Source organism: Acanthisitta chloris, unplaced genomic scaffold, assembly GCF_000695815.1.
Source record: "Acanthisitta chloris isolate BGI_N310 unplaced genomic scaffold, ASM69581v1 scaffold39322, whole genome shotgun sequence".
NCBI classification, from domain to species: domain Eukaryota; kingdom Metazoa; phylum Chordata; class Aves; order Passeriformes; family Acanthisittidae; genus Acanthisitta; species Acanthisitta chloris.
In genome coordinates this window covers 2,689-14,544 of record NW_008660564.1, presented here as the reverse complement: position 1 = coordinate 14,544, position 11,856 = coordinate 2,689, and the positions used below count along the sequence as shown (strand labels likewise).

The following is an 11,856-nucleotide window of genomic DNA, read 5'->3' as shown; positions in this document are numbered from 1 at the left end:
GAGATAATATTTGTTAAAGGGAGTGTTCTATGGCTGAACAAGCAATAGGAAAGAGGCTGTTCTGCCTTTGGTTTGTTTGTTTTAATTGAGGTAATCAGCCAACTTGTATTTGGTCAAGGTTTTGTAACACTTGCATTATTAATCCTCTGTGCTATTCAAGCCAGAAAGTTCACAACAGTGAAACAGAATAATATTTTTCTTGCGAGTTACCTGGTAGTAAGTCCTGAAACAAATGCATTTCCTCCACACAAGGACCTGTTTTATCTGACATGATTGCAACTGTAAAAACGAAATATATTATCTGCAGAGGTTCAGGTTCAGCTGGGGCTCTTGAGTCCTTCATTTTCTTTGCTTTTAGTCTCTGTAATGTAAATTATCTCTAAGTCAAGAGTACACTATCAGGCCTGGGGTTTAAGATGAGAAATTCCTCAATGTCCTGAGGCAATCAGTCACTCCAGTCACCAGGGATGGACTCCAGTCCTGGTGTCTAAGTGGCTGTTATTGGTTGCTGTCTCACAGTACCTGTTTTGATTGCTTTCTCACCACTTCTGGTTCTTAGGTGAGACACCTGTATATTTGTGATTTTCACAAGAACTTCATTCAGAGTGTTCGAAACAAGAGAAAGAGGAAGACAAGTGATGATGGAGGTGACTCTCCTGAGCACGACACGGATGTCCCAGAGGTCAGTAGGTGCCCACTGGGTGTGGACTGTTTCACCAGTTTCAATTGCAACACCACTGAAGCTGCTGTGGAGTTGCTCTCACTTTTCAGGATGACTTTTTTCCGAACGTGATGTCCTAATTTTCTTCTTCATCCCTGTATAAGTTCTTTGCCCATGTAAAGCTTTCTATAAAAAGAGGTGTGATGAGGTAACTGCACAGCTCTGTGTATGTACAGTTAAACTGTATTTGGTACTAATTCTTTTTTAAGAGTAAAACCAAGTTATTTTTGGTAGTGTCTGAGGCCCCAATGTGATTCTTCATTACCTAGCATGCCTCATTTTCCAAATACACTAGAGAAGTCAATAGGTCACTCTCTTCATTTGGCTATTTGATATCCTGAGATATTGAACTTCTCCAGACCTTTGCATACATGGCATTTTTGGCCCTATTTAAACCCACCTTTAAATACTTTGTTACATCTCTTTACTTTCAGAAGGAGGCCTGGGGGAGGTTTTCTGTGTTACAGAGCTCTAGAATAATCCCTGCTCTGTGCCACTGTGTGCTGCATTTGCTTCGGTGATGTTTCTGGTACTGTTGACATGGCAAAAAGTTGTGCAGAGGTGATGTTCAGAGCAGCAGAGCTGTGGCCACGTCAGCAGAGCCCTCTGCTGGGAATGCCAACCCTAGTGGCAAAAAGTGTTTGATTTCTGAATAGCAAAGCCTCCAACAGTCATTTTGCCAGCAAAGCTGTGTCTTGATGCAAAGCTGTGTGCACATACCTCCTGTGTGGAGGTGCTGAAAGAGTAGCAAGTTTTATGCTGTGTATTTTAAGGATACCTTAGCTTCTGTTACCACACAAAGTTCTCCATCAAAATTTTCCTATTCAGGCTTTACAACAGTTGCCAGGGTGATTGGTGAGGAACCAGCTGGGATCTAAAAATGTTGGTGCTGTAGAGCACACAGGGCATTGGTGGCTGAAACCCGAGGGATGCACATCACCCACCTGAACAGGGAACTCTGCACTGTGTCAGCTTTAATGTCATTTTCCCCTTGTTTTTCAGCAGAGATTCCTTTTGTCTTTGAAGCATGCCATTTTCCACATGATCTTCCTCTTCCTTCCTGTAACCCCCCCCACCATCCCCTTTGCTTTAAAACTCTGCACCTCCCATTTAAGTATTTGAATTTCATTTCGTCTCCATAGTCTGTTTTATGTCACAAGCCATTTGTTCGTTGCCTGCTAAATTGATATTTCATGTGTGAGCTTTTTAAACCTTGTGGGAACAAAAGGTTCCCCTTTGCTTGGAGGTTGCAGAGGTGTAATTGAGAGCAGAAATTGGCCAGCAATTCTGTTGACAGCATGTGAACCAGAACAAAATTTTCTATTTCCCTGAGGCTATTTTGGTCCTTTAGCATTAACAAACACAAAATATACTTAGGTTTGTCAGGAAGGCAAACCAGTGTGGCTCTGAATGCAAGCAAGGAGCAGTCCTGTGGGGAAGAAGTAGTTATTTTTAGATGTTTTTAGGTAAAATAGCTACTTACAGAAGCTAAAGGTAGCACTCATCTCCTGTTCTCTGCATCACTTCCAGGTTGACTTGTTCCAGCTCCAAGTGAACACCTTACGACGTTACAAGAGACATTATAAGTTGCAGACTAGGCCTGGACTCAACAAGGCTCAGCTTGCAGAAGTAAGTGACCCCAGAGGTAGTGTTATCTCTGTTAAGAAACTCCTTATCTCCTCTTACCTCCTCTGCTCAAGTGCAGTTTTGTGGACACTCATTCCTGCAGTGACTCTCACTAGTACATGCTGTGTGCTCTGCAGGTTTCAGGGGGTGATGCCATTTCACCTGGGACAGGCATGGAAGACATGGAAAACTCCTGAAAACATGTTTTAGTAGCTTGCTTGTCTCTCCTTCCTTCCCACCTTGTTCTTAGTCATATTCCATGCCCTTTATGGAGCACAGACAGAACCCAGTTTCCCATGCCTGGGTGTGAGCTGGAGATGGATGTTCAGTTGAAACTCACACACTACCTGTCTCGAGTGCCTCTGTTAGTTTTTCTTTCCTCACAGGCACTTGAACTGGTTGGAATTGCTTGTTCTTAAAGACAGAATCACTGACCATGACTTCAGATTCATCAGTTCCCTCCCCTGTCCTGGTGTCTTTGATTCCATATTAACCCAATAAAAGGCTTTTTCCTTAAGGGCCTCTGCTGCTGCTTTCTCACCATATGGGCTTCTTGTTCAGAAAGAACTCTCTGTATCTCTGTGTTACTGAGGCGAGTTGTGCTTGGGGTGCATCTGCTCTGCTCTCTTTTCTGACTTGGTCTGAAGGCATTCTGTGGGAAAAGTCTTCTCTGAACTTGAAAAAACTGTAGCAGTTACTGGATGGTAGCAGGACTGATTTTGTAAGTTGTGCTTTTCACCACTGTTTGCCTAAAACTGCCTGATTTGCTTTGACTTTTGCTTTAAGGAACAAAAACCAGCAGACCAAAAAAGTCAGCAAGACACTGTCTTTCTTTCAGAGTCGACTGGGGAGTGAATATACAGAGTATAGGGAACATGTAGTGTAGTGCATGTAGGAGGAAGCTGAAAGAAGCAGAGTGGGGGATTCCTCATTAGGAGTTCTGATTTGTCATGTGCTAACTAACCAGTTCCTAGTCTGTCAGCTGCCTCCTGCCATGAAGCACTGCCTGCTTAGGCATGAGTACCATGAGTGTACCCAAGAGAAAAGAAAAGATCGACTACTACACAAGCAGAAAATAAAGGGAGCCTAACTTAAAGTTGTCACACACTTCCCAGATTTCCTATGGAGTCTGAGCAGCTCTGACTCTACGCTGGATCCTTCTCCAGCTTCCATGCTTGAATCACTGCTGCCTGAGGCTCTTAGACTCCTGCTGCTATTCCACCGTAAGAAAAACTCAAACTTCCCGAAATCTTCTTGGAGTGACTTATTGCTCAACCTGCATCAAAATGCAGTTCTGGAGCTGTGTTGGGTACCAAAAAGAGCTTCTTCCATGTGAGAAGCAGTTCTTGTCCAGCTCCAACATGTTTTCTACATTCCATTTTCTGAGGAAAAAGCAGCTCAAGGTCCTATGCTAGTGCCAGTGCCCTAACCAAATCCTAACCTTCCAAATTCCCTTGTGTTCCTTTCAGTGAAGACTTAGAGTCCAAAGGAAAACACACTGGTTAAACTTTGCTCTGTCTGGGTCACACAGCAAAGTGCTGCAGTGTTTCTGACACTTGCAGGGACAACTTGCTCCCAAATAATCTCATGATGAAATGTTGCTCAGGAGAAGCTGTGCTGCTCTGGCAGGAGGATGCTCTGGCTTCCAAATTCTGCTTGTAGGTTGGCTGCAAATCCTGCTGACATAGCAAGACTGTGCTGTGTTCATACACACATTCCAGCTGTAAAGAGAGAGGGAGGTAAATGAGGACTGACAGTTGGAACTGGTGCATGTTTGACTAGAAGCATATTAACACTCAGTGGCCATAAAATTGGTTTTGGAGAGTGAGGAGAAACCCTGTGCTGGTTGTTCCTACTTTTTAATTTCAGGATTTCTGTGTCTTTACATGTTGTCCTTCTAGACTGTCAGTCGGCACTTCAGGAACATCCCTGTGAATGAGAAGGAGACTCTTGCCTATTTCATCTACATGGTGAAGAACAACAAGAGCAGGCTGGACCAGAAATCAGAAGGCAGCAAGCAGCTAGAATGAAGATTAGCAAGACTTGGAATAAGAGAGACCTTGAAGGAACAGATGGTATTGTGCATTTTAGGTATATAAAAACTGTCAAAAGTATATTGTAAATTTAACAAAAAAAAATGCAGTGTCTGGATGACAGAAAAAAATATAGACATTCTTATCAGGAGTATTTGAAAACATGTGCCCAGCACGTTTCCGAAGACTTCTTCCCCTCATTTCAAAGTCACGTGGGAATAAAGAAATGAGGACAATGAGGAAACCAAGTAAACCTGTAGGACTGTGGAGTTTGTCAACTTGGTGTTTTAAATCATTTCTGGAAATCTGCATCTCAGTGCAATTCAGATCCCAGATGGAATTTTTTCCTCTGAATTCAGGCTGCATCACAAACCACCATGCAGTTTGTCTTGGTACAGAACTGGAAGAGCAGCAGAGATAGAATTTGTTACCGAGGTGCAGTGGGTCAGAAGTTTGTCTGAAGCTTGCTTCTCACCTACACATGCTCTGTCTTGCCTTGAGTCAGTGCTTCAAGTCCCAAACTTCTACAAATGCTCCAGCTCACCAAATCTACTCCAGTGAACACTTGACTAGTCTGAAATTGATGTATTTTTGTTACTGTTTTTTTCCTCCTGACCCCGTCCGACATGGATGCCAACCAACTCTGCCATCTCTTTTTCTACTTTCTTTTATTTAAGAATTCACTAATTAATTGACTGTAAGCATTTAAAACCTTCTGCACTTCCTCAGAACGTGGTATTAAGGCAAGCACAGCTGGTTTGCTGGGTTTGATCCTGTTGGTAGAAATGCTTGTTTAGTTGACTTACGCGTATTTCAGCAATGGTAGGTGAAACAATGGCTTAAGACATCACTTTGTGCCAGGTCAGTACCAGTCATAATGATGTGAATCTTAGACTGAAGCTTTAGCAGGTGTCACAAAACTGCAGTGTGGAGTCATGGGCTCAGCAGTCTCTGTTTAGCATAAAGCAGAGTTAGGGGTGTAGCACCACAACCAGGGCAGGGATCTGACTGGAGCATTTCATGATGCATTTCATCTGTCTTTGCAACAGGCAAGAGGTGTCAAAGCACTTGCCTTTTGTAAACGTTTCATGTGCTTTCATGAGAGCAGTGTGAGTGAGGGTGGCACAGTGGTGCTTCTTGGCTGGGCACTGTAGGAGGAGATCACTCTGATTTTGTTATTTAAAGCCAAGGTGTCCTTAGAAATAACACAGCTGTTATTTTGGCAAAAGGAGCTTATAAAAATGTTGGTCATGACTGACTGTTCTCCGGTGACCTCAAATTCTCTTCAGGGGATCTCATGATTTGAAGCACCACTCTGTTTTTTTGCTGTCCTGACCAATATCTCCATTCTGGTACAAGATGCCAAGACTCCACATAGAGAGGATATTCTCAACAAGCCTTAAGCAACGAACTGAACAGTAGAAACCTTCAGCTAGTATTTTGTAAATGGCAGGTTTTAATATTTCAGAACTGGATGAAGCTTTGTTGAAGAGCTAAACACACAGGTCATGGTCCCAGCTTAGTTCTGCATCATGTTTCCTAAGGCATGAAGGGTTCACTTAGTGGAGCTCTTGTTGAAGCTCTCCCAGGGCCTCTTTAAAAGTCAATTCACAATCTAAAGCAAGTTGTTCACATCACTCTGAATTGTTTGCTGATACTCCAAAAACGTGTTCAATGAACTTCAGCATGTCTAAGTCTTGTATCATAGGCAGAAACACTCTGTTATGGGCCACGTCCCACTCGTGACGTTTGGGGAGTGTGATTGTTTCAGCATTTCCTTGCTCGATTCAGTATGGACTTTTAGAACGTCAGAGAGGTTCAAGGAATGAGGAGAGAATGTCTTGTGTTGGTATTTCATGAATGTTTAAAGTTTCCTAATTATGCTGGTCCTTTCCTTATTGAAAGGGTGGAGTAATTCCCACATCAGTCAACATGATCTGGCTTCTCTCATTCTGGGCAGATCGCTAAAGGATATGTTCTCTGACTGCATGTTAATCTTCCAAGTGCTCGTGTAATCAGAGGATATTACCAAGGGAAAAGGAGTTTCTGAGTTGAGAGGGTTTATGCCTCATTGTAACTTCTAGACCAAAACTGTAAAAATGTAGTTTGTTTGGGATTTACTTTTTTTTGTTGTCGTATTTTTGTTCTGTTTTGTTTCGAGGAGTAAATAAATCTGTTGGGGTGTTTTAGCAGCCAGCAGCAAAATGATTCTGTTCAAGGAAATAGGGTGGCAGGTTCCATCTGTTCAGGTGTATTCACTGGAATGCTTTTGTGCAGAGGTGGTATCCAGGAAACTTTTCTTTTCTTTGTTTTTTCCTGAAAATAGTCGATTGATGATGTGAAATGTGATCCTTGTTGGTTTCACTCTGAAAGCAATTCTACTTTTTTGAAGGAGAAAAAAAAAATTTCTTAGTGAAGTGTGATGATGAAGAGATGTTTACCAGCCATTAGCAGTTGTTTATAAGGTGGAAAGCTTGGAGGCAAGACACCAAAGAACCAGAAGAATCTTTGGCTGTCAGACCCCACAGCCTTATAAACCCCTTGCAAATGCCTTATTACCTTGTTCTCAACTTAGCTAGAGCAAAACGCCTTGAGCAACAGAAAGCCCATGTCTTGTAGGAAGGGGCAGCCATGGGTGGCTCCCGTGCTATGGACTGAAACCACACGTCAATTCAGTAGCAATATCCATGTTCAGGGTGCCTGTGATTCTTGAAAAGCATTTAGTGTCTAATAACCAGAAAACGCAACAATGCAATTGTCGTTGTGTACAATACCGTGCTGTGTGTTTGACTCCTGATGCTGCATGCCAATTCAAAAGAGACTTTCCAACTTCCTTGTTTTCAACTTCAAAGTACAAACGTTGTTTGAACCTCACACTTGTGAAGCCATGAGGTGGGACATTTTCTCAGCACTTTGAGATGGGACTCGTTGGAAAGGTGGAAGACCCGAATCGCTTTGGCTGGTATGATAAGAGTTTGTTTTTCCTTTTACATTTTGCTTTTCACAGATGGGCCTTAAATTCTGTCTAGCTTTGAACCATGGAGCACAAGCCTTGGGGGCATGGAGGATGACCAGATGTCATCTTCTGTTCATAATAGTGGAAGCTGATTTCTTACAAGCCTGCATAGGTGACGTTCACCCTGGGGCGGAGGAATCGTCTCTGAAGGTCTCCAGCCATTATATAGCCTAATGCAATTCCATAGCCTAGCTCAATTCTCATTGAAGAGTTGCATTAATTTAATTAGACTTCTGAATAGATCCAAAGCCATTAGTATGCAATCCAAATAATGCAGAAACATCTATTCTGGGGTTAATTTCATCCTGTATGCTGACCTTCTGCTCACTTCAAGGGAAGAGGAAGAAATCATTGCTGGTAGTTATTGGCTTGAGCTCAACTCAAGGGAGTTGGAAGCATGCAAAGACTCGAGTCGATGGCAATCTGATGGCTGAAAAGTGCAAATATATCCAAGGAGGCTGTGGTAGAATGCAGTACTTAAAATTTCTGAATCTCAAAGATTATTGTGTATCACCCTGAGTAAAGAATTGCATAGAAAGGTAGGTAATGTTCCTTTTGCCAGGCACTTTAGATGCTCAGCCTGAGAAAAGCAGAGCGGGCAGGTTTGTACCACTTGTCCCCAGTACTTTGGTGTCCCAGTTTTCCTTAGAAATGTGGCTGTAAACCACCAAAACATGTCAAGTCTGGCATTTCAAGTTAGTCTAAAGTGCAAGCTGGGTTCAGAGAGGCTTTGAAAACAAGAGCCGAAATAATCCACGGTAAATGGGAGTTTCCATGTGGGTCGTGATGGCACAGGGAGGATGGAACAAGACATGGCCCACAGAGAGGCTGAACAAAACACACTTCCACAGGCAGCAGCGTGGAGGAAAATTTGTTCTGCGTCAGCTCTTGTGATGGATGTTTTATGAGAGGAGGAGAAGGGGGAGCTGTGCACTTTACATCTTTGGGTTGAGCCAAATGTAAATACCAATGGGAGATCTTCAGCAGTAACTGCAGTTGGAGGGGAGGGGAGGGGTCTGCTGAGGGACTGTTTATTTAAATTCGCAGATCACTGTATTCCCAAGAGCACTAGAGTCACTTTGCCTCTACAGTTAAAAGTGTGGGTAGTACAAGGTGGCCTCATCCAAAAGGAGTCCCTGTACTGCCCAGAGTGTTGACTGAAGAGTCCCAAAGGTGAAGGAATGTTATTGATGCCTCACTCCTCGTGTCACTGATGCCCTTTAGCCATCTCTAGCTGACCAAGTTAGGGAGTTTTCATTTTCCACTTTCAAAGTGCAAATGAACTGTTAGGATGTAAGATACTCCTTGCACTTTTCACAGCTATCCCTGATCTCGTGTTTTTGACTTGCCCGTGAACACATCTGATTGGGATGAATTGAATGCTTGAAGAAAGTGTGGGGAGAGGGGGAGGCTCCTGCCTTAAACCTGAACTTCCCTTGCAAGCAGCTCTGCAGGCCATCCTGTACATCAGCAGGCTCCAGGAGCCTCTGGCTCACCTGAGCCCTCACAGGGCTGAGTTTACTCCTGTCCTGCCCACACTCTGCAGCTAGTGGAGGGGAGGGAGGTGGGTAACAGGTAACTTGCAGAATGGTTTGGAGTCTTTTGGCAGGCTTACTGGGAGAGAAAAACTGTGTTCCCTCTTCTGTTTCTGGCCTCCATGTGTTGTGCTGATCTTATGCCAAATGTTTTGGACACCTTGTATTTTTAACTGTGTAATATAGCTGTGTATTGTTAAAGCAACTTAGTAACTTATAGCAAAAACTGTAGAACTCATTTCTCTGAGGTGTAGGAAATGTCCTGCTTCCACTGTGTATGAGACTTAACTCTGTACTGTCTGACAAAGATAAAATGCTGAATTTCACTTTAATAAATGATCTATCTAGCAACAAGGCCTACAGTCCCTTCTGTTTGCCTTTCTGCCCTGAGCGCTGGTGGCTCCAGGGCCAATGGAGTTGTGCTTTGTGTGGATGTTTTGTGCCAGGTTTCTAGGATTTACTGTCTTTTCCCACCCACCTCCCCAGGGCTGAGCACACTGCAGGCATGGAGGAGAGAGTGGCACTGCTGACTGGGAATGCCAGCCCTGGAACAGCCAGCTCAGGTGATGGGATATTTTGTGACAGACCCGTGTGTTGTGTGGGTGCAATTCATGGAGTCTTCTGAATGCAACAAAAAGACAACTCACAAGGAAGGTGGAGGTTGTGAAGAGCCAAGTGACCTTGTGTTTTGGGGAGTGTTGGGCTTTTCTATGATGGGGATTTCCTCTCTCCCATATCATGAACAGTCAGTCAAGTGCAGCTCCTCATTTGATTCATGTTTCCTAATGAATCTTTACATCTAGTTCAGCCCTGTGCTTCTGCTTCCTTTTCAAGCACACCCTTGGCTTTGTTTCATGCATGTCCCTAGTGATTGGATGTTGAAAGCTTTACACCCAAAATACATGGCTGGAATTTATCACTGTCAAATTAAATGGCACTGTTGATGTGCAGTAAAAATTTGCGCAGATAATTCTGTCTGAGACAATCCCACATCTCCTATATCCTTATTCCTTGGTGCAGCCCTACAGCTAACTGACCTGTCTCCTCATCATCATTCAATACATGACAAGGAATAAAATATCCTCTTGGGAGGAGGGTGGCAGCTTGTGGTGCCACTGGTTGGTGACTTCCAGCCATGCAGAAGATGCCTGTTTGTACTCCCTGTGGCACGTGCAGGAAACACTTCTGCATCCCATCTGGTTGGGAGTGGGGACTGCAGGGGAGAGACCTTGGAGAGCTGAATCAGGTTGTGTTGGTGCTTTACCCTGCTGTGAGAAACAGTCAGTGATGACTAGTTATGTATGAATCTAACACTCTCTTAGCTAAAACTGACCTTGTGTATTAAAGAGCTGGGGAAGACTGAGCTGGTGCAAAACAGATCCCAGTATCCCCAGTGCCTGCCTTTGTGGATGTGTCTGGAGGCCTTAGCAATAAACTGGGATCTTTTTGTGGGAGGCAACATTCTGCCACGTTACAGGAGTGTTGTTCCTGTCTCAGGGAGCTCTTGGTTGAGGAATGCAAGACCAGAGGTGACACAGGTGGAAGAAGGAGTAAGGGTGGATCACATCACAGAGCATCACCTAGGTGACACAGGTGGAAGAAGGAGTAAGAGTGGATCACATCACATCACAGAGTGTGTTGTCAAGGTTTTTTAGGAGGTATCAGGGGAAAGTCTTCTTATGAGGACAAGGGCAACACTTCCCAGTGGAAGGGGAAAACTTTTAGGAGGTATCAGGGGAAAGTCTTCATATGAGGACAAGGGCAGCATTCCCCAGTGGAAGGGGAAAACTGTGTCATTTGCATTCCTAAACTGGGTAGTGTGGCCTCTTCTGCCAGCACAGTGAGAAGGTGTCCTGCTCAGGGAGGAGGCAGAAGGGCTGAAGGAGGACAGCTGTGAGCAGCAGCCTGTTGTGCAGGTGTCATCCTTAGCATGAGAGAGTCTAATAATGGAAACTCATGCTAGAAATAAACTCTGCCAGTTAATCTGTTATTTCCATAGGCTAATGAATAATGCTACTTCAGCTCGTTTGCTCCCTGCCAAGAAACCCACAGATTTCAAGCTCAAAACCAAGGCGGAATCCTCTTAATCTTTCACATATTCACACCGAGAAGCTAAGGAACCAGCAGATTGCTCTGACGGGCTGAAAACTGCGCGTCCCTCCCAGCACTGCCAGCTGCCGTGCGAGGGCAGTGTTAGCTCAGGAACCTGCCAAGTCTCTGCTCGCTGCATCCCCGGCCCAGGGCAGCTGTTTGGGGCACCAGGGCCACGTCCCCATCCCGAAGATTCCTCGGCAGGAGCTGGCTGTACTTGTCAGAGACCGGAAGCAGGATTATGCTCCAGTGGGATGTGGAGATCATAAAAATGGTTTGTTTGGGTTTTATTTTTTTTTCTCCCCTGGTTGGACATTGAAATTGAACACGTCCGATCCTCTGCGTGAGCGTCCTGCAGCCTTGATGGAAACCAGGCACAGCTTCCCTGCTCCCCAGCAGAAAGGGCAGCACGGAGGACTGGGGAAAAATGTGAATGTGCATTTAATGGTTTTGTGTCTTAGAGATGGGGTTGAGTAGGAGGAGAGTGCAAGGGAGAGTCTCAGGGTTTGCTTTTCTTTTTGCTTTTTTTTTTATAATTTTATTTTATTTTATTTATTTTCCCTGGATCCAATAAGGAATAACTGCATGGCACTCAATCTCACTTTGCCAGGAGCAGGAGCTGATTTCATCTCTCTTATCCCTGCAGACAGTGCTGGCTTCTTCCCTGAGTACCTCAAAAACCCCCAGCGTGCTTTTACTTAATTATCTTTGGAACCTTCTCCAAAATCTGTTCCCTTTATGTATTGCAGGAAATACTCCGTGATCACCACAGCACCCTCAGCAGGGAACACCATGGTGCTGGTGGGGGAGAGGGATGTCATGTAGCTGAGATGG

The 11,856-nt window shown here is 44.2% G+C and overlaps 1 protein-coding gene across 1 annotated transcript; it reads left to right on the top strand.

The window, feature by feature from the left end:
* Positions 1–559: 559 nt before the first annotated feature.
* On the top strand, positions 560–4,377 carry LOC103797633 (histone deacetylase complex subunit SAP30L; the record flags this gene model as incomplete). Its single annotated transcript, XM_009069856.1, has 3 exons — positions 560–682; positions 2,252–2,350; positions 4,249–4,377. Coding segments are annotated over 3 exons (351 nt in total), but the record flags the coding sequence as incomplete, so codon positions are not given.
* Between the last annotated feature and the right edge of the window lie 7,479 nt (positions 4,378–11,856).